This window comes from Bufo gargarizans, unplaced genomic scaffold (assembly GCF_014858855.1).
Source record: "Bufo gargarizans isolate SCDJY-AF-19 unplaced genomic scaffold, ASM1485885v1 fragScaff_scaffold_438_pilon:::fragment_2:::debris, whole genome shotgun sequence".
In the NCBI taxonomy this organism is placed as follows: Eukaryota; Metazoa; Chordata; class Amphibia; order Anura; family Bufonidae; genus Bufo; species Bufo gargarizans.
In genome coordinates, this window is record NW_025334117.1 from 1,015,395 (window position 1) to 1,039,116 (window position 23,722).

The window sequence follows — 23,722 nt, forward strand, 5'->3', positions numbered from 1 at the left end:
TGGCATTCCTTTCCTTCTGCGCCCTTAACTGCCATCTTAGTTAAGGGCAAATCCTCAGATAACACAGCAGCCTCCAGTGGTGGAGGAGTGAAATTGCAGCACAAGTTCAGAGTGGGTGAAACAGCGGCCACTAGTGGTAGTTTAGAAGATTACATCAAATTCTGACACCATCCTTCCATCATCGCCAGCAGCAGTTTTTCAAGGAGGCATATAAGTGGAATAGTAACTCTAAGAATGGCATTATCGGCACTGGCCATGTTGGTGGAGTACTCGAAACAGTGCAACAAGGAACACAGGTCTCGCATGGAGGCCCAGTCATTGGTGGTGAAGTGTGCTGTTCTGCCGAGCGAAACTTCACTATCGCCTGCTGCTGCTCGCACAGTCTGGCCAGCATGTGCACGGTGGAGTTCCACATTGTGGGCACGTCGCACATTGTGGGCACGTCGCACACCTCCAGGCTGAGCTTGAGGCTCACTGGCACCAACCACTCATCGGTCTGTTATTCAAGGCCCGTCCACAGCTCCTGCGCGGTGTGGCGTTAGAGGAAGCGGAGTAGGAGGAGGAAGCAACTGAGCAGACTGAAGCGCCCTGCTATCCTCGGTGGTAGAAGGACATGCGCCAAACTGCTAACCGCCTTAGGCCCAGCCATCACTGCATTTGCCCAGTGTGCTGTTATGGAGATATAACGTCCCTGACCGTGCTTACCGGTCCATGTATCCGTAGTGAGGTGCACCTTGCCACAGATGGCGTTACACAGTGCACACCTGATTTTGTCCCCCACTTGGTTGTGCAAGGAAGGGATGGCACGCCTGGAAAATTAGTGGTGGCTGTCAGGTGTCAGTGACATCGCTATGATGCTGCGATGCCTGACACATGACCTGATGATGCAGCGCCAATATGCAAGCCCATTGGTCATCAGGGGCAGAGTTTACCATCAGTAGGGTCCTGTCCCTCCGGCAGACTAATACCACACACCGGACGCTATTTTAACCTAATGAGGGACCCATTTAACAGGTGGCTCATGGTCAATGTGGCATCCCCGGAAGAAGTTTTCACAAGCGAAACGGCGTTGGGAAGGGTTTGACCGAGGGGCCGACACGCAGCATCTGGTAATACACTTTTATTTTCTTTTGTCAGTTTATTTTTGACTGACAGCTTTAGGATCCTTGTACCTAGTTTCTTTGAAACAGGTTTACTTAAACTCTGTTTTCTTGCCTCTTGCTGGCAGTCACTTTTATCATTATTACTATTATTATTTTCACTCTATTTTCAGCCAAAATTTTTGCTGTGACTAAGGCTACTTTCACACTTGCGGCAGTGTGATCCGGCGGGCAGTTCCGTCGTCGGAACTGGCCGCCGAATCCGCCGATCTGCTGCTGCCTGAAAGCATTTGTGAGACGGATCCGGATGCGGATCCGTCTCACAAATGCATTGCAAGGACGGATCCGTCTCTCCGCTTGTCATGCGGACCGACGGATCCGTTTTGTACATTTTTCTCATTTTTACCGATCTGCGCATGCGCATGCCGGAACGACGGATCCGGCATTCCGGTATTCTGAATGCCGGATCCGGCGCTAATGCATTCCTATGGGAAAAAATGCCGGATCCGGCGTTCAGGCATGTCTTCAGTTTTTTTGGTCGGAGAGAAAACCGTAGCATGCTGCGGTTTTCTCTTTTGCCTGATCAGTCAAAACGACTGAACTGAAGACATCCTGATGCAAACTGAACGGATTACTCTCCATTCAGAATGCATGGGGATATGCCTGATCAGTTATTTTCCGGTATAGAGCCCCTGTGACGGAACTCTATGCCGGAAAAGAAAAACGCTAGTGTGAAAGTACCCTAACCCCTCGGCCCTCCCCTGGGTCCATCAGTCCTTTACTGTCTGTTCTTATCTGCTGCTTTCTTTAGTATTCAATTATGCTGTTCTATATGTATGATATTCTTTCATTTAAAAAAATGTGCTTAGATATTTGCCTTGTGTACCACAGTCTGCCGTTGCAGATATTTTTTATGATATCATCTTTAATAAAGTACTTATTTTGTAAAATATCTATGTGTGGAGGTGTCTAACGTCTGTTTGGTGTAGTGAAACTGTGTGAACGTGTATTAAGACAGAACAGTAAAAAAGATGCTAGTCACCAGCAATAGTGGATCTGACTATAAGGAGCCACCATCACACAGGCGGTCCTGCATATAAGATTTCAGCCGCTGCCATATAGTCACAAGAAGTGAGAGTGCAGCCCCCAGCAAGTTCAGCACGATACAGACAACGTTGAAGTCCATTTCTACACAGACTTTGTACGCACAGAGAAATTAAGCAGCCAGCAAAAGGCACACAATGTCCGCTAGCCAGGGATCATCATACAGGACCAGGTCACGAGCAAGCTGCTCTAGCAAATCCTCAATAAAAGAAAACGCTGCTCTCGCCCATGCAGAAGCTGAGGCAGCAAAAGTAAGGTTTTCCTTTGCTGCACAAGAGATGCAACTAAAGAAAGAGAGAGCGTCAAAGTAAAAAGAGAGAGAGCATTACTGGAAAAAGAGAGAACATGCCTACAAGCATCAAAGGAAAAAGAGAAGGCGTTTCTGGAAGAAGAGACAGCATGCCTGCAAGCATCACTGGAAAATCTCGCCGCAGAGAAACAAGCGGCAGCCGCAGTGGCTAAAGCAGAGTTCTAGAAGCCTTGGAGTTTCCCGAATCCAAGAAACACAGTCAAGTACTTGGGCCAGACCTAGATCAAAAAGATCCAGCAGAGCTCGTCTCAGAATATGTCCATCAGAATCCCAAGACAGATGACGACTATGGTCCAGTATATCAGCCAGCTTATAAAGAGTGCCAAAGATCTTACCTTGAACCACAGTACCTCAAGCAGGAGGGTATGCGACAAAGCGATGCTGACCACAACTACCGCACTACAGAACAGAAGCTACAACCTTTGCTTCGACTTAAAGGGAACCTGTCACCGGGATTTTGGGTATAGAGCTGAGGACATGGTTTGCTAGATGGCCGCTAGCACATCCGCAATACCCAGTCCCCATAGCTCTGTGTGCTTTTATTGTGTATAAAAACCGATTTGATACATATGCAAATTAACCTGAGATGAATCAGAGCTTGAAAATATGACTCTTCTCTGGTCACACAAGTAAGATATGACTCTTTTATGTTAATTTGCATATGTATCAAATCGTTGTTTTTTTTTACACAATAAAAGCACACAGAGCTATGGGGACTGGGTATTGCGGATGTGCTAGCAGCCATCTAGCAACCCATGTCCTCAGCTCTATACCTAAAATCCCGGTGACAGGTTCCCTTTAAAAGAGCAACCATCTTGTCAGAACAGTATTATACAGACTTCCCTAAGGAAGGAACTCCTAAAAGGTATGGTGATACACAGGCAGCATAACAACAGCACACTGGGTAGTATTGGCGCCAACCAGGCTGCCATGGACTTCACTAAGTTCTTTGCTAAACAGGAGCTGGTTACCAAAGGACTTATAAAGTTCACCGATCGCCCCGAGAACTACAGGGCATGGAGAGCCTCCTTCCAGAACGCCATAATAGACTTAGATCTTTCCTGTAGTGAGGAGTTAGATCTCTTGGTAAAGTGGCTTGGAAGCTAGTCTGCTGAAAAGAATCAGAGACATTAACAAACTATCCGGGCAAAGGCCTAAAGATGGTGTGGGTAAGACTTGATGAGTGTTATGGGTGGATAGAAGTTATAAAAAATGCCTTATATAAGAGAATCGATAATTTTCTCAGAATCGTGGGTAGGGATTACCAGAAGCTCAGGGAACTCAGTGACTTGTTAATAGAGGTAAAGGTTGCTCAGGCAGAAGGAGATCTGCCGGGGTAGCATTCCTGGACCCCACCAGAGGTGTCAATCCAATTGTCCAAAAACTGCCTTATAATCTACAGGAGAAGTGGATCACGCATGGTTCCCATTATAAACAGTTTCATAATGTACAATTTCCCTCATTCGTGGTGTTTGAAGACTTTGTTACTCAACAGGCAAGGATCAGAAATGATCCAAGTTTTGACTTTACATTGTCATGTCCCACTACCCCTGGTGTCAAATCTCATAAAACACCAGTGGCAGTCCACAAAAAATAACATTGCCTCCACAGTTTCTCCGTACAGGCCGTTTAAGTCTTCTCAAGAACAGAACAAACGCAAAGATTTTACCAAAGAATGCCCCCTGCACAAGAAACCTTCAGGGAGAAGTCTTTAGAGGAACGCAAAGAATTCCTCAAAGAAAACAACATCTGCCAGGAACTGTAGGGTCAGTGTGACATGCACAGAATGCGGTAGCACAGAACGCAACATGGCTTTACACCCTGGACTCCCTCTTAGGTATCATCCCAAGCAGAGGAACATGACGGGAAGCAGATAGACATCGACATAGACACCGCAGTAGTCACTTCTCACTGTGCAGAGATCTGTAAAGGACTTGCAGTAGGGAATCCTGCTCAAAAATCTGCCTTGTCAGAGTTTATCCGGTCAGCCACCGTGATAAAGCGATCAAAGTGTACACAATCTTAGATGATCGAAGCAAGTGGTCTTTAGCTAAATCCACCTTCTTTGACAACTTCGACATTGTAGGGCACGGTTCTCCCTACTCCTTATGGACATGTGCAGGTACTGTTGAGATGGCGGGGAGGAAAGCAACTGGGTATAAGGTAGAGTCCATGGATGGTCAGACCTGCTTGTCCCTGCCAGCCATACTGGAGTGCAATCACGTTCCTGGCAACCGGTCTGAGAGATAGAGGTGGTGTAGAAAGGAAAAAAAGGGGAGAACCCTTCACACCTGTTAAAAAGAAAAAGAAAACACGTAATAGGCGGCAGATTCCCTCAGTCACTAAACGTGATAATAATTTGAATCTGTTGTTAGTTATATATATATAACATGGTGGGTTTGAATAAAAGGACCTTCACCTAGGTCTGATAAAAGGGCCAAAGGTTTAAGACTATCAACACATCCTTGTGGTGGTGATGTTGACAGATGATAATTATAAAATAAGAATAATAAAATCAAATGCACTCACTTCACGGGGGATGGGGGGGGGGGGGGCAGTCACCCGGATCAATTCAGAGACCCCTGGGATTACTTTTCCCCCCGGACAGGATCACATGCAGAAATATAAATAATTGAACAACGCCTACACAAGTGGCTTCTGGTCAATCATTTTATTGGTACGTGGCTCAACGCGTTTCGAGGGTCTAAAGCCCACTTCTTCAGGAGTGCTTGGAACAAGTTTCTAAGACCAGTCTGGAATGAGATACCTACACCAGAGGTAGTGGCAAACCACCCCCACCTGAGGAGTATAGCTCACCTGATTTTGGAACTGGACCCAAAAGCCCCAATAGTCTTACTCCTTGGAAATACATACTACGAGTTTACAAGGCTAGATGACAGATTAATGGTCCCCAAAACGCTCCATATGCCCAGAGACTTGACCTAGCATGGGTCATCGCAGGAGACGTCTGTCTAGGAGGAGCACACAAGCTGACCTCAGTCAATAGTATGCTCACCAACACACTTGAAAATTGACATCCTTTATTATTCCAGCCATATCACAGCAGCTTCCTGATAAAAGATTTGCTACACAGCGCTCCTGTGCCTTGTCCTTTCACAGATACCTCTTGTAAAGACTACGCCTGCGATGGTGAGCAAGATCACTTAGGATGCACAGTCTTCTACAGGACAAGAGAAGACAACAGGGTCTCAATGCCCATAGAAGATAGGCTGCACTTGGATATCATGGATCAAGGAATAGTAAAAGACAAGTCAAAAAGCTGTGTTGCACCTTTACTGTTTAAACAATGCTTACCTAAAAACAAAGAACTTGTCTACAGTCGATTTATCTCTAATGTTGAGCGAACCCGAACCCGATGTTCAGGCATTTCATAAAGCTTGTTGAAAGGCTGCGGGGCAGCCATTCAGCAATCTTACAAGCTGTGGGCACTTAGAAGCCATCACAGCCATGCCTACAAATGGCATGACTGTGATTACCGGTGCATCGTGTGACCCAGCCCCTATAAAAGCTGTATCAAGTACTACCCATCAGCTCTGAGTAGTGCAGGGACAGGAAGCATGCAGCTGAAGTGAGAGAAAGTGTAGTAGGCATCTCATCTGACTTTTTATTCTGTGGGTGACCTATAGTGATATTTTTGTAGGTACATTACACCAGCTTTGCAGCGGTGACACAGAAATACAGTCCAGACCAAAAGTTTAAGACCACTTGAAAAATGGCAAAAAATCATATTTAGCATGGCTGGATCTTAACAAGGTTCCAAGTAGAGCTTCAACATGCAACAAGAAGAAATGGGAGTGAGACAAAACATTTTTTGAGCATTCAATTTAATGAAAACAACGAATAAACTGAATCAGGCTGTTTTTCAGCTGATCAAAAGTTTAGGACCACACCTCCCCCAAAAAAAACTAAAGCCCCCCAAAACAGAAATCCAACTTCCAAACATGAACTCAGTAATGAGCAGCTCCACTTCTAAAATTCTTTTCGGCATGCTTGATGCAAGCATTTCCATGAGGTGATTGGGAACATTTCTCCAAGTGGTGAAGACGGCCGCACGAAGGCTATCTACTGTCTGGAACTGTTGTCCATTTTTGTAAACTTCACTTGCCATCCATCCCCAAAGGTTCTCAATTGGATTTAGATCAGGGGAACAGGCAGGATGGGCCAAAAGAGTGATGTTATTCGCCTGGAAGAAGTCCCTTGTCCTGCGGGCATTGTGTACTGCAGCGTTGTCCTGTTGAAAAACCCAGTCATTACCACACAGACGAGGGCCCTCAGTCATGATCAATGCTCTCTGCAACATCTGGACATAGCCAGCAGCCGTTTGACGCCCCCTCCACTCCCTTAAGCTCCATTGTTCAACTGAAGGAAAAAGCACCACAGACCATTATGGCGCCCCCTCCACTGTGGCACGTAGAAAACATCTCAGGTGGGATCTGCTTGTCATGCCAGTAACGTTGGAAACCATCAGGACCATCAAGGTTACATTTTTTCTCAGAGAATAAAACTTTCTTTCACCTTTGAATGTCCCATGTTTGGTGCTCTCTTGCAAAGTCCAAACGAGCAGTCCTGTGGTGTTCAAGGAGACAAGGTCTTTGAAGACGTTTTTTGTTTTTGAAGCCCTTCAGTCTCAGGTGCCGTCTGATGGTTATGGGGCTGCAGTCAGCACCAGTAAGGGCCTTAATTTTGGTCGAGGATCGTCCAGTGTCTTGACGGACAGCCAATTGGATCCTCCGGCTCAGAGCGGATGACATTTTTTTGGGTCTTCCACTTGACTTTTTTGTTCCATAACCCTCAGGATCTTACTGCGTCCCACCTCAGCAGTGATGGCGCGCTGTGAGAGACCCTGCTTATGCAGTTCAACAACCCGACCACGTTCAAAAAGGGAGAGTTTTTTTTGCCTTTGCCATCACAATGTGTGACTACTTGACAGAAAATGACAATGAATCCACATCTTTGCATAGATTTGGCCTTTTAAAAGGCATGTGGTCCTAAACTTTGGATCAGCTGAAAAACAGCCTGTTGCAGTTCAATAGTTATTTTCAATTAATTAAATGCTCAAAAAATGTTTTGTTTTATTCTCATTTCTTGCATGTTGAAGCTCTACTTGGAACCTTGTTAAGATCCAACAATGTAAAATATGATTTCTTGCCATTTTTTAATCAGGACTAACAGGACTGTATAATGATTAACCTGGCTGTTAATTCTGTGGGCCACCTATAGAGTTCTTTTGTGGGTGCAATGCACCATTTTGGCACCCATGACAAAGAAATGTAATAACTAATCTGGATGTTAATTCTGTGGGTGAAACTATAGTGATTTTTTTGTGTGGGTGTAATGCACCATCTTTGTACCCCTGACACAAAAATAGTGGGTGACATATACCCATTGTTTGTCTGAGGTGCACCTTCACCGCATACATGACAGGGAAATAAATCTAGTTAATCCATCTGTTAGTTCAGTGGGTGACATATATCCATTGTTTGTCTGAGGTACACCTGCACTGCAATCATGACAGGTAAATACATTTAGTTAATACATCTGTTAGTTCAGTGGGTGACATATATCCATTGCTTGTCGGAGGTACACCTACGCTGCATCTGTTAGTTCAGTGTGTGACATCAAAGAATGAGGAGAGCATCAAATAAAGGGACGTGGCCCTAGTCATGGTGCTGCTGGTGTTGGTGGAGCTCCTGTTGCAGGGAGAGGTTGTTGATGTGGTCGATCTGTGCCAGCTACACACCCATATGAAACACCTTCCTCAGGCGCCCATAGGCGACAGAACGTTCAGCGTAATTTTGTAGGCCCGAATACCGGTGTACAAATGATGAGGCCAGAACAAGTAGAGGCGGTAGTAGATTGGGTGTCTGACAGTGCCTCCAGTTCCTTCACATTGTCTCTCACCTGGCCCCCTGCTGAGTTGGCACCTGCAGCACATGGGCATCTGTCTTTCTCCTCACCCCCTTGCAAATTGGTCAAGCAGTCTGAGCCCAAAGTCATGCAGCAGTCTCTTATGTTTTTTGATGACACTGCTGGCACAGTTTCCGTCGGCCACCCACCTAGCCCTGCCCCAGAAGTGGAAGAAATTGAGTGCACTGATGCCCAACCACTTATGTTTCAGGATGTGGACATGGGAGGACCACTGCAGCACATCTCTGATGATGACAAAACACAGGTGCCAACTGCTGCAGCTTTCTGCAGCGTGCAGACCGGCAAGGAGGGCAGGGGTGAAGAGTGGGTGGAAGATGATGTGAAGAATGATGAGGTCCTAGACCCCATATGGAATCAAGGTCATGCAAGTGACGGGTGCAGTTCGCACAGCAAAAGAGGGAGCAGGGTGCAAAAGCAGAGTGGCCGTCCCCTAGCCAGTACACCTGCTACTGCCCACTGCACCCAGGGACTGAGCACACCAAAGCCAGCTTCATGGAGGTCCCTGGCGTGTCAGTTCTTCAGACATTGTGCAGACGACAAGACACGAGTGGTTTGCACGCTGTGCAATCAGCCTGAAACGAGGCATGTTGTAAACCTGAGCACCGCCTGCATGACCAGGCATCTAAATGCAAAGCACGAGCTGCAGTGGAGTACACACCTCAAAAAACACAAAAGATCTCAGGCTCCTCCTGCTCCCTCTTCTGCTGCAGTCTCGGCCTCTTCATCCCCCTCTGGAGTGAAAGTGGCACTGCCACCCCGGAAACAGAGGATGTGGCAGTAACAGCACCACCTTCACCACCATGACCCAACATGTCCACACTGTCCCATGAAAGCATTCAGCTGTCCATCCCCCAAACACTGCAGAGAAAGAGGAAGTATACCCCTACCCACCAGCGATCCCTGGCCCTGAAGGCCAGCATTTCAAAATTCCTGGCCTTCGAAATGCTGCCATTCCATCTGGTGGAGACTATTAAACACCTTACGGCGGTGGCTGACCCACAGTACGTGGTACCTAGCCTCCACTACTTTTCCAGGCGAGCCATCTCTGCCCTGCACAACCAAGTGGCAGACAAAATCAGGTGTGCACTACGCAATGCCTTCTGTTGCAAGGTCCACATAACCACCGATACGTGGGCCAGTAACCATGGGCAGGGACGTTATACAGTCAGGTCCATAAATATTAGAACATCAACACAATTCAAAGATTTTTGGCTCTATACACCACCACAATGGATTTGAAATTAAACGAACAGACTGCAGACTGTCAGCTTTAATTTGAGGGTATTTACATCCACATCAGGTAAATGGTGTAGGAATTACAACAGTTTGCATATGTGCCTCCCACTTGTTAAGGGACCAAAAGTAATTGGACAGAATAATAATCATAAATCAAACTCTCTTTTTAATACTTGGTTGCAAATCCTTTGCAATCAGTTGCAGCCTGAAGTCTGGAACGCATAGACATCACCAGACGCTGGGTTTTATCCCTGGTGATGCTCTGCCAGGCTTCTACTGCAACTGTCTTCAGTTCCTGCTTGTTCTTAGGGCATTTTCCCTTCAATTTTGTTTTCAGCAAGTGAAATGCATGCTCAATCGGATTCAGGAAAGGTGATTGACTTGGCCGTTGCATAACATTCCACTTCTTCCCTTAAAAAACTCTTTGGTTGCTTTTGCATTATGCTTTGGGTCATTGTCCATCTGCACTGTTAAGTGTCGTCCAATGAGTTCTGAAGCATTTGGATGAATATGAGCAGATAATATTGCCCGAAACACTTCAGAATTCATCCTGCTGCTTTTGTCAGCAGTCACATAAATACAAGAGAACCAGTTCTATTGGCAGCCATACATGCCCATGCCCTGACACTACCACAACCATGAGTCACTGATAAGGTGGTATGCTTAGGATCATGAGCAGTTCATTTCCTTCTCCCTTCCTCTTCCCTTCCCATCACTCTGGTACAATTTGATCTTGGTCTCATCTGTCCATAGGATGTTGATCCAGAACTGTGAAGGCTTTTTTAGATGTCGTTTGGCAAACTGTAATCTGGCCTTCCTTTTTTGAGGCTCACCAATGGTTTACATCTTGTGGAGAACTCTCTGTATTCACTCTGGTGAAGTCTTCTCTTGATTGTTGACTTTGACACACATACACCTACCTCCTGGAGAGTGTTCTTGATCTGGCCAACTGTTGCGAAGGGTGTTTTCTTCACCAGGGAAAAATGGTATTACTTACCGGTAATTTTATTTTACGGAGCCCATGACAGCACCACCAGAGAGAGGAGGATCCGCCCCCCGAGACAGGAAACCTGCAGAATAATTTTTTATTTTTTTATTTTTATTTTTTTATATATATATATATCACCCGTGCAAAGAAAGGACACATAGGGAGGGAAAGCCGTGGTGCTGTCATGGGCTCCGTAAAATAAAATTACCGGTAAGTAATACAATTTTTTCCTATCGCCCATGACAGCACCACCAGAGACTTACCAGAGGAGCTCTAAGGGTGGGATGTAGAAAGAAGGACCCCCTCACCAAAGGAAGTATCCCCCAAAAGGTTCAAGTCCAACCTATAGTGTTTAAAGAAGGTAGAGGGTGAAGACCAAGTGGCAGCCTTGCAAATTCTCTCAATTGGAACCGCAGACCTCTCTGCCCACGATGCCGCCACTGCTCTGGTTGAGTGAGCCCTTAAGCCAACAGGAGGGGACAGACCAGAGGAAAGATAGGATAGGGAAATAGCAGCAACAATCCATCGGGCGATGGAATTTTTAGAGGCCGCCGAACCCTTATTCACTCCCTGATATTGCAGAAACAGTGAAGAAGACTTCCGCCAGGTAGATGTGGCTGATAGATATGCTAAGAGAGCTCTCCTGACATCAAGACAATGGAGAGATTCTTCCTCCCTGGTAGAAGGATTCTGGAAAAGGGTAGGAAGAACGATCTCCTGAGAGCGGTGAAAGTTTGAGACGACTTTCGGGAGAAAAGCCGGGTCAGGGCGAATGATAACTTTGTCATCTAGAATCAGGGTATACGGAGGATTTATGGAGATGGCCTGAATTTCACTAATCCTGCGGGCGGAAGTTAAGGCTATTAACAGGGCCAATTTTAAGGTCAGAACTTTGATAGAGGAGGACTCAATAGGCTCAAAGGGGGGTACTGACAAGGCTTTTAGTACTACCTCTAAACTCCACGGAGGAGGCTTAGGTACTGACACCAGGGAGGCTCTATCCACAGCCCTAAAAAACCTGGAAACCCACGGATTCCCAGCTAGGTTTAGATTGAACAAGGCAGACAGGGCAGAGACCTGAACTCTTAGAGTGCTGGCTGCTAGGCCCAGTTCTAACCCCTTCTGGAGAAACTCCAGGATAGTCTGTACCGGGGCTACCGCCGGGAGGTTCCCTAACTGGATCTGAGCGAAGCCAAGAAATTTATGCCAAATCCTGCTATAAATTCCAACCGTGACCTCTTTTTTGCTTTTTAACAGGGTAGAGACTAGGGCGTCAGAAAACCCTTCCCTGTTCAGCAACCACCTCTCAAATTCCAGGCCGTTAAGTGTAGGTTCTCTACGGTTGGATGTAACACCGGCCCCTGGCTTAGAAGCCCCTTGACTGAAGGGAGAACCCAAGGATCGGACACTGACATGGTTCTGAGTCCCGTGAACCAGGCTCTCCTGGGCCAAAAGGGGGCTATCAGGATAACCCTGGCCCTTTCTTCCCGAATCTTCCTCAGAACCCAGGGAATGAGGGGAAAGGGGGGGAAGGCGTAAGCTAGATGAAAATTCCACTTCTGGGACAGAGCATCCATCCCACAAGGGGACCCCGACCGGTCTAGAGAAAAGAACCTGGGAACTTTTTTGTTTGAATGGGTAGCAAACAAGTCGATTTCTGGAAGACCCCAAAGATGTACAATCTTCTGGAAGACTACCGGGTCCAAAGACCACTCCCCCTGAGACAGGGCATGACGGCTCAGGAAATCGGCTTGTTTGTTCTCCACTCCCTTTATGTGAACGGCTGAAATCGAGGGACGTGTTCTCTCTGCTAACTCCAGAATAGAGAAGGCTTCTTTCATGAGGGTTTTGCATCTTGTTCCTCCCTGCTTGTTTAAATAGGACACTACTGTCCTGTTGTCTGACAGAACTCTCAAATTCCTTCCTTTTATTTCTGGAAGTGAACTCTTCATAGCTAAGCCCACTGCCATCAGTTCCTTTAGATTTGAGGATTGCATTTTCTGAAGGGAATTCCAACGGCCCTGATAGTAAGAACCTTGAATGTGAGCTCCCCACCCCCAAGGGCTTGCATCCGTAGTTAGACAGACCAAATTCTCGATGTTCCAGGGGGACCCCTGTGTTAGATTTCTTTCTACTAGCCACCAGGCTAGTATCTGGATAGTCTGGGAGGAGACTTCTAGACTGGCATCCAGTGACCTGTTCTTCCCCCAACTGGCCAGAATCTCCCACTGTAAGGCCCTGGAATGAAGCTGTGCCCACCTCACTGCAGGGATACAAGACGTGAGGGAGCCCAGGACTGACATGGCTTTCCTTATGGAAGTCACTGGCCTGTGGGATAGACTCGCAACCTTGCTCTGAACTGTCTGTATTTTTTCCACGGGTAAAAAGCATCTCTGGAGGGAGGAGTCCAAAATTAGGCCCAGGAACACCTGCTTTCTTAGCGGATGGGGTCTTGACTTTTCCTCGTTTATCATCCAGCCCAGTTTGCCTAGGATGGAACGGACCTCTAGAACAGCATGATTGCAAGCTTCTTCTGACTGGGCAACGATTAAAAAGTCGTCTAAGTAAGGGATGAAAAGGATGTCTCTTTCCCTTATGTGGGCCGCCATCTCTGCTACCAATTTTGTAAAGACTCTCAGAGCCATTGGTAGAAATCTGGCAGGAGGAGACTGAAAGAATTCTAGATTTAGGCCTCTGGAAATGGTATCGAGAACCCAAGGGCTCGAGGAAATTCTCCTCCACTCCAAAGCGAAAGCCTTCAGTCTGCCCCCTACCGGAATGCTGGCGTCATTGCTGATCAGGTTTCTTTTTGTCTGAGGAGGACTGGCTAAAGAAAAAGTTTCTGCTCCTTCTCTGACCCCTAAACCGGTCTTCCCTAGGTCTTCTATCCTGTTCCTGGTTATCTTTAAAGGGACGAAAGGAACGGCTAAACCTGTTTTTACTGGGGAAGGAGCTCTGAAAACCGGGAAACTTTCTCTTCCTATCAGCCGCCTTATCCAGGAGGTCGTCCAAACTAGGACCAAAAAGATACTCCCCCTCACATGGAACTCCGCAAAGCTTAGTCTTGGAGGCCGTATCGCCACTCCAATTCTTTATCCATAGAGCTCTCCGAGCAGAGTTGGATAAGGCTGCTGACTTAGCGGCCAGTCTGACAGAGTCAGCAGATGCGTCCGCTAAAAAATCGGCTGCTTTTTTAATAGTAGGGAGGGAGGCCAGTATCTCCTCACGGGGACTTCTGTTTTTAAGCTGAACTTCCAATTCGGAAAGCCAAACCCTTAAAGAACGGGCCGTACAGGTGGAGGCTATACTGGGCCTAAATGATGAGGTAGATGCCTCCCAAGCCCCCTTAAGAAAGGCGTCTGCTTTTTTATCCAGAGGGTCTTTTAATATACCCATATCCTCAAACGGCAAGGCCATCTTCCTAGAGACCTTGGAGATGGCTACGTCAATGCGAGGAGCCCTATCCCAGGAGGCAGAGTCCTCTTCTTTGAAGGGGTATTTGCGTTTGAGGTTTTTGGAGATAAATACCCTTTTATTTGGTTTCTTCCACTCGCCTCTAATCAATGCGGCTACATTTTTGTGTACCGGAAAAGTACCATGTTGTCTGGCCTCTAAACCCTCAAACATAATGTCCTGAAAGGAACGGGGCTCTCGGGTCTCTTCTATGCCCATTGTAGAACGAACCGCTTTTAACAGCTTTTCCGTATCTTCTACAGGAAAACATGGTCTCCGCCCCTGACCTTCTTCCTCATCCGGAGAGGACTGCTCTGAGATGTCCGAAAATTCAATCACTGAAGAAGGCAAATCTTCCTCTCCCTCTGAAACACTGGGATTACGCCGGGTCTCTTTACGGACCGGCCTCTGATCCTTTTTGGCAGTTAACGAGGAGTTAACCTCTGACCGAACTAACGCCTGCAGACACTTATAAAAGGAAGGGGATTCCTCCGCAACCGTTCTGTCTATACAGGCCTGGCATAACTTTTTATCCCACTCTGAGGGCAAACCCACTTTGCACAGAGCACATTCTCTGTTTTTCTTTTTGGTCACCACTTTCTTAGGCTTAACCTGAAAACAAACAGTAACGCCCAATTAGTAAAAAGGGAATCTAGGTCATAAGAGACCCCACTCACCCCTTCAGAGGTACCGGAGCAGGAGGGACCGCAAGCTCTTCAGATGGCTTGTCTTCCTCCATGATGCAGGCTCAGCCAAGTCGCAAAAGGACGCCGGCCCCTGGAAAATCGCGCTCCTCTCATAGGGCGCATACTGATGACATCACCGCCCGACGCCTGCGCCGGTCACATGACGACAGGAGCGCTATCCGGCACTCACTGCCGAAGCCCCTCCTCTTCCTCCCCCAGGCAGCCAGCGTCAGTCTTCACGGCACCTCCACAGACAGAATGCTGTTTGGTATACATCCAGTGCAAATTCATATACATGAAGTATGTAGTATTTATGCCATATCAGATAGAGAAATATATCCCGAACGTTTCGGTCTGTGCGACCTTCTTCAGCGGGGTCTGAAGGCAAGGAGAGTATAGGCGTGCGCTGGATGTCACTATATACTCTCCTTGCCTTCAGACCCCGCTGAAGAAGGTCGCACAGACCGAAACGTTCGGGATATATTTCTCTATCTGATATGGCATAAATACTACATGTATATGAATTTGCACTGGATGTATACCAAACAGCATTCTGTTTATTAAGAATTAAATGAGATTACTTATTTTGCATCAACTTTTGGAGTGCCGTGGATTTAACTTATACTGTCTAAACCACTCTCACAGGCACCCACACTGGATCCAAGGTTTGCAGAGTACACAATTATTCAATCAATCAGGCACCTCCACAGAGGCGCCGGCTTCCAGCTCCAGCACACTGAATACTCCCTCCGGAGCTCAGCTGTGCCTCTGAACGGACCCCCGCGCATATCGATGCCGCCAATCTTACAGGGACCGCAGGTCAGTAACGGAGCGCCACCAGGGAGAGGGATCCGAAGCATCCATGCTGCAGGCTTCCCACCGAGACAGGAAACCACACTGAAGGGGAGGAGACTGACCGCCCTTTTTATTCTGCAGGTTTCCTGTCTCGGGGGGCGGATCCTCCTCTCTCTGGTGGTGCTGTCATGGGCGATAGGAAAATAATTCTTCGGTCATGTTTTCTGTGGTCTTCCGGGTCTTTTGGTGTTGCTGAGCTTACCGGTGCGTTCCTTCTTTTTAAGAGTGTTCCAAACAGTTGTTTTGGCCACGCCTAATGTTTTTGATATCACTCTGATAGGTTTGTTTCGTTTTTTCAGCCTAATGATGGCTTGTTTCACTGATAGTGACAGCTCTTTGGATCTCATCTTCAGAGTTGACAGCAACAAGTTCCAAATGCAAATAGCACACTTGAAATTAACTCTGGACCTTTTATCTGCTCATTCTAATTGGGATAATGAGGGAATAACACACACCTGGCCATGGAACAGCTGAGAAGCCAATTGTCCCATTACTTTTGGTCCCTTAACACTTGGGAGGCACATATGCAAACTGTTATAATTCCTACACTGTTCACCTGATTTGGATGTAAATACCCTAAACTAAAGCTGACAGTCTGCAGTTAAAGCACATCTTGTTCGTTTCATTTCAAATCCATTGTGGTGGTGTATAGATCCAAAAATGTTAGAATTGTGTAGATGTCCCAATATTTATGGGCCTGACTGTATCTTCCTAACTGCACACTGGGTTAATGCAGTGGCGGCTGGGCCTGAGGCGGATAGCAGTTTGGCACATGTCCTTAAGCCACAGAGGATTGCAGGACGTTTCTCGTTGCCACCTACTTCAGCACAGCCAGGGAGAAACGACATCAGGCTGTTTTGAAACTCATCTGTTTGGGGAAAAACCACACACCGCGCAGGAGCTGTGGAAAGGCATGAAAAAAAGAGACCAATGAGTGGTTGGTGCCACTGAGCCTCAAGCCTGGCCTGGTGGTGTGCGATAACATGCAAAATCTCGTAGAAGCTCTGGACCTAGCCGGTTTTATGCACATCCCTTGGCTGGTGTATATGCTGAATTTGGTGGTGCAGAGGTTCCTGAAAAATTACTCCGATATGTCAGAGCTGCTGCAGAAAGTGCAGGCTGTCTCTGAGCGCTTTAAGCGTTCTCACCCTGCTGCTGCTCGCCTGTCTGCGCTGCAGCGTAACTTAGGCCTTCCCACTCACCGCTTCATATGGGACATACCCGCAAGGTGGAACTCCACCTTGCACATACTGGAGAGACTGTTTGAGCAGCAGCAGGCTATAGTGGAGTTTCAGCTGCAGCACGCATGGGTAATTCTCTCTGCGGAACAGCACCACTTCACCACCAACGATTGGGCCTCCATGCAGGACGTGTGTGCCATGTTGCGCTGTTTTGAATACTCCACCAACTTGGCCAGTGCCGATGACACCATCCTCAGCGTTACTATCCCACTTGTATGTCTCCTTGAAAAAAACGGAAGAGGAATAATTTCCACGGTTATCAGGCCAGTCATTCACAAGTGGCTTGGAGGGTGGGTTCCTGCACCAACAGAGGCCTGGTACACAACTTTCCAGCCAGGACACAGTTCTGGAGGATATAGAGGATGAGGAGGAACCGTGTTCACAGCAGTATGGCACCCAAAGCAGCTCATGGAAATCACTGGAGCGTGGCTGGGGGATACAAAGGACACAGAAGATACACCTCTCACAGAGGACAGATTCTCGTTGCCTCTGCGCAGCCTGGCACACACGAGCGACTACACGCTGCAGTGCCTGTGCATTGACAGCCGAGTTGCCCACATTCTAACCAATGCTGATTACTGGGTGGCCACCCTGCTGGATCCCCACTACAAGGACAACGTGCTGTCCTTAATTCCATCACTGATGCACGAGTACAAGCGCAAGCTGGTAGACGCGCTGCTAATGGCATTCCCACCTGACAGCGGGGACTCAGTGGAAGCACAAGTTGAAGGCAGAGGAGGAGGAAGAAGTCCCAACGCAGCTGGGGCACCGCCATCACCTCAGAATAGAGAGTTAGCATGGCCGAAATGTGGAAAAGCTTTGTCAGCACGCCACAACAACCAGCACCACCAGCTGATATGGAACGTCATAGCAGGAGGCAGCATTTCAGCAACATGGTGGAAAAGTACGTGTGCACACGCCTATACGTGCTGACTGTTGGTTCTGCCCTATTCAACTTCTGGGTCTCCAGGAACCAGCTACATATGTACTCTGCTCAGAAGCCCCAGGTAGACGGGCGTGTTCAGTCTAAAAGAGGCGCTACCCTCAATCATTCTGCTAAAAATTTTGACTAGAACCTTCTGAAATCACATGTGCATATCCATGAATCAATTAACTGAAAAAAATGCACCAAAATTATACGCAACTGACAATACTAGCTAATTCCTCAGGCCGATGTTAAAAGCTGAGAACTTTGCCAATATCTTCCAGCCAGGAACATATCGGAGCCCCTATTGCACCACATCACGGTGTCTCAGCACACATGGGGTCCTACCACTAAACTGCCCGTGGTGTGTGAACAGGGTCTGAACAGTGCAATTCACTCACAGCCAGGCTCTCACATGCCTCCATAGTGGTATTATAAGTGCATTGTGAGGTAAAATAAAGCTGTGAGCCGCACCCACAACAGACCATGTGACACAGAAGCTACCAGGTGCAAAAGAATGTTACCAACAATATAAAGTGGCACATTCCATACACATAAGGACAAAAACTCACTGAAAAAAGCATGGCCTAAACGGGTGAAAATGCTCCAAATCCAGACACTGTGGCATGTCTATAACCGGGGGAGCAATTCCTCCGCATGCGGTCCGCAGACAACGCCAATCCCCAGCAAAAAATGCGTACAATGGAGGATGCCGGTGCGGACCGCATGCACCACAAGAACATCTTACACAAAATGATACGGGCAGTTTAGTGGTAGGACCCCATGCGTGCTGAGACACCGTGATGTGGTGCATGAGGGGCTCCGATATGTTCCTGGCTGGAAGATATTGGCAAAGTTCTCCGCTTTTAACATTGGCCTAAGGAACTAGCTAGTATTGTCAGTTGCGTATCATTTTGGTGCATTTTTTTTTTTCAGTGAATTGTGTATGTATATTTTTTCATCTGCACAATGTATCATTTTGTGTAAGATGTTCTTGTGGTGCATGCGGTCCGCCCCGGCATTATAGTATGTGGGAGACATAAAATAAATTATAATATATAAATGTATAAAACAAAGCAAAAATGCATTTAATTTAAATAATGCAGAAAAGTAGTTTAAAAAAAGACACACAAAAATTTTACGTATGGAAAAAAAACTTGTGGGGGCATTTATCAAACTGGTGTAAAGTAGAACTATAGCCCAAAGAAACCAATCTGATTCCACCTTTCATTTTCTAAAGGCATTGTCAAAAATTAGAGGTGGAATCTGACTGGTTTATATGGGCAACTAAGCCGGTTCAACTTTACACCAGTTTGATAAATGACCCCACTGGTGTCTAATAACACGTAGTGTTAAATCATGCCCCCAAAACCACACACAGACAGCACTTTTTTACCGTATAAACTTGGTAGATATTTTATTTTATTTTTTTAAAGGTGGCAATTTTCCATTTTTGGGTTTTAATTTGTTTTCTCCCTGGCTTCTCAGAGCCATTTTGCTTTTCTATTTATAGCTGTATGAGGGCTAGATTTGTTGCAGGAAAAGTTGAACTTTCTGATGGCACCATTTTATATTGCATACAATGTAGTGGGAAGGTGGGAAAAAAATCCAAGGTTTATTAGTTTTGTTTTTACAGTGTGCCCTATGCGATAAAACTGACATGTTACTTAAATTCTCCAGGTCAGTACCATTTCAGAGATATCCCATTTATATCGATGTTCTATATTGAAAAAAGTTAAAACTTTAAACATTTTCTTTTTCGTTCTATCACCTTATTCTGACCCCCATAACTTTTTATATTCACATCATCAGAGCTCAGTGAGGGCTAGTTTTTTGCAGGATGAGGCTAGATTCACACGACCATATGAGTTTTGTGGTCCGCAAATTGCGGATCTGCAAAATAAAACGGATGTCATCCGTATGGCATTTTTTTTTTTTGCAGTTCCATTGTAACAATGCTTATCCTTGTCCGCAAAACAGACAAGAATAGGACATGTTCTATTTTTTTGCAGGGCTACGGAATGCAAATACTGATGTGGATAGCACGCCCTGTGCTGTCCGCATTTTTTTAGCGGACCCATAGGAATGAATGTGTCCTCTCATCCAATCCACAAAAAAAAATGTAATGGACAAAGTACATTCGTGTGAATGTAGCCTGATCTGTAGTTTCTATTGAGTGCGAAGGTCTTTTTGATCAAAAATTGTGAAACTGTGCCATTTTGAGTGTTTTTTTTCATTGCAGTGTTCGCTGTATTGGATAAATACATTCATATTAATATGAGAATTTTGGGACATGGCAATGCAATGATTTTTATTTATTTTTTTAAAGGGGGAAAGGAGGGTGATTCGAACTTATATATTTTTTACATTTTAAAAAACAGAGAAGCAGGACAGTGGCAGGCACGGACATTGCATTACTCACATTGTCCCTGGTGCTGGTTCAGCAGTCCACACCCACTGTCCCTCCTCTGCCTTCCTGCAATTGGCCCGGGTGCAAAAACTCCATCCCCCAGCTTGTGTTACAGGCGGTGGCTTGCTCTTTCATGCAGAGCTTCTTCTGTTTGCCCGTAGGCCATGACATAATCTTCAACAGACTTTGGCTGGCCACCTCAGATAATTTAAGCCACCTTCCCCTAGGGAATGCTACCTGACCTTTAGGTTTTCTAGGTTGCTAGTTCCTAATGTGATGTTGTGTTTGTCTGCCTGTGTACCAGTTTCCGCCTGTTTACCTATTCTAACCCTTTGATCCTTGCCCTGATCTTAGACTAGTTTCATGAACTTGCACAACCTCTGCCTGCGCTGACCTCTGCCTACTTCCTGACTATGAGTATTTTCTGACCCCTTGGTGCTTTGCACTGGTGTTTCAAACCCCTGGGACTATTTCAAAAGACAGTGGCCTAGTGGCTCCCCTGCAGTGAAGTCCATATTCCTGTATAGGGTTAAAGGGTGATTACCATGGAACTGCCAGGATAACGCCCTTAGGTCTAGCCCAAGTCAAAACAGTTGGTTGGCGAGTTGGTTCCACACCCACTGCCTGTAACACTTAGATGCCATGGTCACACTTCAGGATGTCTTGCTGTGTAAAACTGCAGGCACCCAGCAACTAAAATGCCAACTTCTGGGATGTCCTGTAGGGTGTGGGGGTTTAGCTCTTCTCCGGGGGTCATTCTCACAGGTTACTTCACCAGACACGTATATAATGTCCAAACATTGCATTTATTGTGCAACACCAGCAACAACAAGATGAAAAAATAATAAACACTCGCCCGTCCAGGCTCTAACTCAACACAAAGTTTCCTGACTCACCTAGGTCAGAGTTCACAGGCTACCACTCAGCCTCGTGGCCCCTCAGCCTTGCCTGGCTGAGACCACACTCACAGAGCCTCCAGGCCTCTGTCACAGTCTCTGTCCCAAGACAACACTTCCCCCTTGCTGACACCCTGGGAGGTGCTTTATGCCAGCCTTATTACCTTTAGCTTACCTCACCTGTGGTGGAATAGGGGTGTGGACCGCACTATCCACCCCTTCCTTTCCTCTAAGCTGCGTGAGACCTGTCACTGTCTCACAAGGGGTTAAGGCCAACCTTCAATGCCTACTTGCCTCTTTGCTTGATATCACAGGAAATCCGTCATGACATCATGAAAATAATTGTGTTTGTCCACAAGTCTTGTACATTCTTCTGAGCAGTCTCAAAACGCCTAAAGGTACATCTGTTCAAAGGATAATATTCAAGATTAAGCACTAGAGATAAGCAAATTTCTCAAAAATTTGATTCGGCCGGTTCGCTGAATTTTTACGGAAAAATTTGCTTCGATCCAAATTAATTTGCGACAAATTACATTTAAAAAATGCTATTTCCGGGCTGCATAGAGCCATTATATGGGTGTAGAACACTGTTACTTGCAGTAACACGCATAGGGAGTGTGCTGGGGTAGTGAAATAATACTGTGAGTCAGTATGACATGCAGATGACAGGCGTCGATATTAACTCAGCCTTACAGGTCGATGTTCGTGTAAAGAAGAAGCACACCCCTTTTACACCCTTGTCAGCTCATTCCACATAGTTAGGCTACTTAAACACTGGCTTTTTGTGCGGACCCTGGCTTGTATCTGCACAGACGGATCTGCACGAATAATGCAAACGCTTGTATCCGTTAAATACGGATCCGTTTGCATTATTCATTTAAAAAAAAGTCTTGACGGATCCGTCTTGACTTACATTGTAAGTCAATGGGTGATGGATCCATTTTTAATTGCACCATATTGTGTCAGTGAAAAATGGATCTGTCCCTATTGACTTACATTCTAAGTCCAGATGGATCCGTTAAGCTCTGCATAGTCAGACAGTCAACAAAACGCTGCAAGCTGCGTTTTAGTGACGTCTAAAAAACGTAACGGACACTAAATGCAGCCAAATTGATGCATTCTGAACGGATCCTTATCCATTCAGAATGCATTGGGGCTTAACTGATCTGTTTTCGGCTGCTTGTGAGAGCCCTGAAACGGGTCTCACAAGCGGACCCAGAAACGCCAGTGTGAAAGTAGCCTTACATAGTTACATAGTTAATACGGTTGAAAAAAGACAAAGGTCCATCAAGTTCAACCAAGGGATGTACAGACCCTGTTCTATAAAATGCTTATACAAGTAGAGCCCCCCCCCCCCCGACAGAGTGGAGAGGGGGTCAACAGTAAGTTTGTGTTGACGTCACTGATTATTTTGCCCTTCCTCTGATATGTCAGAACAACCCACAAAAAACAGATCCTGTGTGGAGCACCCGCCATTACTCGGTTAGCATTTGCTCAATAATCCATCAGCATTGCTAAAGCACAAAATAATAATGTAATATTGTAAAATACAGTGTCTCCATGATAAATCTGTAGTGCGAGGGCCCTGTGTAGCTTCTACACACTTTCAAAATAATCCTTCAGCGGGCGAATAGATGCCGGATGACCGGGACGCTCCATGACCTTCCAAGGAGCTGCTGTCGGGTTCATTTCTGAGACTTCCGTATAGTGCAGGGGGAATCCGAAGACTCTCTCCAGTTCCGTGCACCACAGGATGCCCTCCTTTTCATTTCCATGATGACTGGGAACTTGTGATGTTTTCACCGGACGAAGAGACCGGGGCCTGGTTGGTTGGTTTGAAACTTGACAAACTTCGTGACTCTTCTGGGCTCCAAGCTCTCTTGAAGCTTTGTCTTCTCATTGTCTGTAGCTACTGGAGGCCTGTTTATGCCAGGCAGGTTTCCCCCAGAAGTATCTTGGTCGATGAGCAGCCAATACTGCACTTGCAGCAATCTTGACAGGATTCGTTTCCAGGTGGAGAGGAATTGTTTTCTTGGCATGCTTTCTCCATTGCAACACCAAGTTGTTGAATAAACAGAAGACTGGCCGATTCTCTCCTGTCTTAGGCAACATGTCATTTTTATAATTAAATTCATTAAATATTTGATATTAAATTGATCCAAAACTTGATACAAATTATAAGAAAGTATGCATAAATTCGCCAAAACTGACCAAATAGCTCAAGTATGAACTCAGTCTTACAGGTTCATGTTAAGAAGAAGCGCACTCCTTTTATACCCTCGTCAGCTGATTCCACATAGATGTCTACAGAATCTGTTCTAATAAACTCTTATACAAGTAGAGCTTGTAGAGTTTGTGTTGACGTCACTGATTAATTTGCCCTTTCTCTGATCCGTCAGAACAATAACCTACAAAAAATTGATCCTGTCCGTGGAGCACCCGCCTTTACTCAGTCAGCATTTGCTCAATAATCCATCAGTATTGCTAATGCCCCATAAACTGTAGTGGATCTAAAACAGAGATGACACGTGAAGGGAATATTTGCATGTCGTCTGTGTTTTTTTATCCA

The 23,722-nt window shown here is 46.2% G+C and overlaps 1 protein-coding gene across 1 annotated transcript; it reads right to left on the reverse strand.

Annotated features, from left to right (window-relative positions):
• Positions 1–13,474: 13,474 nt before the first annotated feature.
• LOC122922539 (lamina-associated polypeptide 2-like) lies at positions 13,475–15,753 on the reverse strand. The gene is made up of 2 exons (XM_044273174.1): positions 15,529–15,753; positions 13,475–15,071 (listed from the first exon to the last, which is right to left on the reverse strand). Exon 2 carries the CDS (start codon positions 14,357–14,359, stop codon positions 13,475–13,477), a length of 885 nt encoding a protein of 294 aa, XP_044129109.1. The 5' UTR covers positions 14,360–15,071; positions 15,529–15,753.
• Between the last annotated feature and the right edge of the window lie 7,969 nt (positions 15,754–23,722).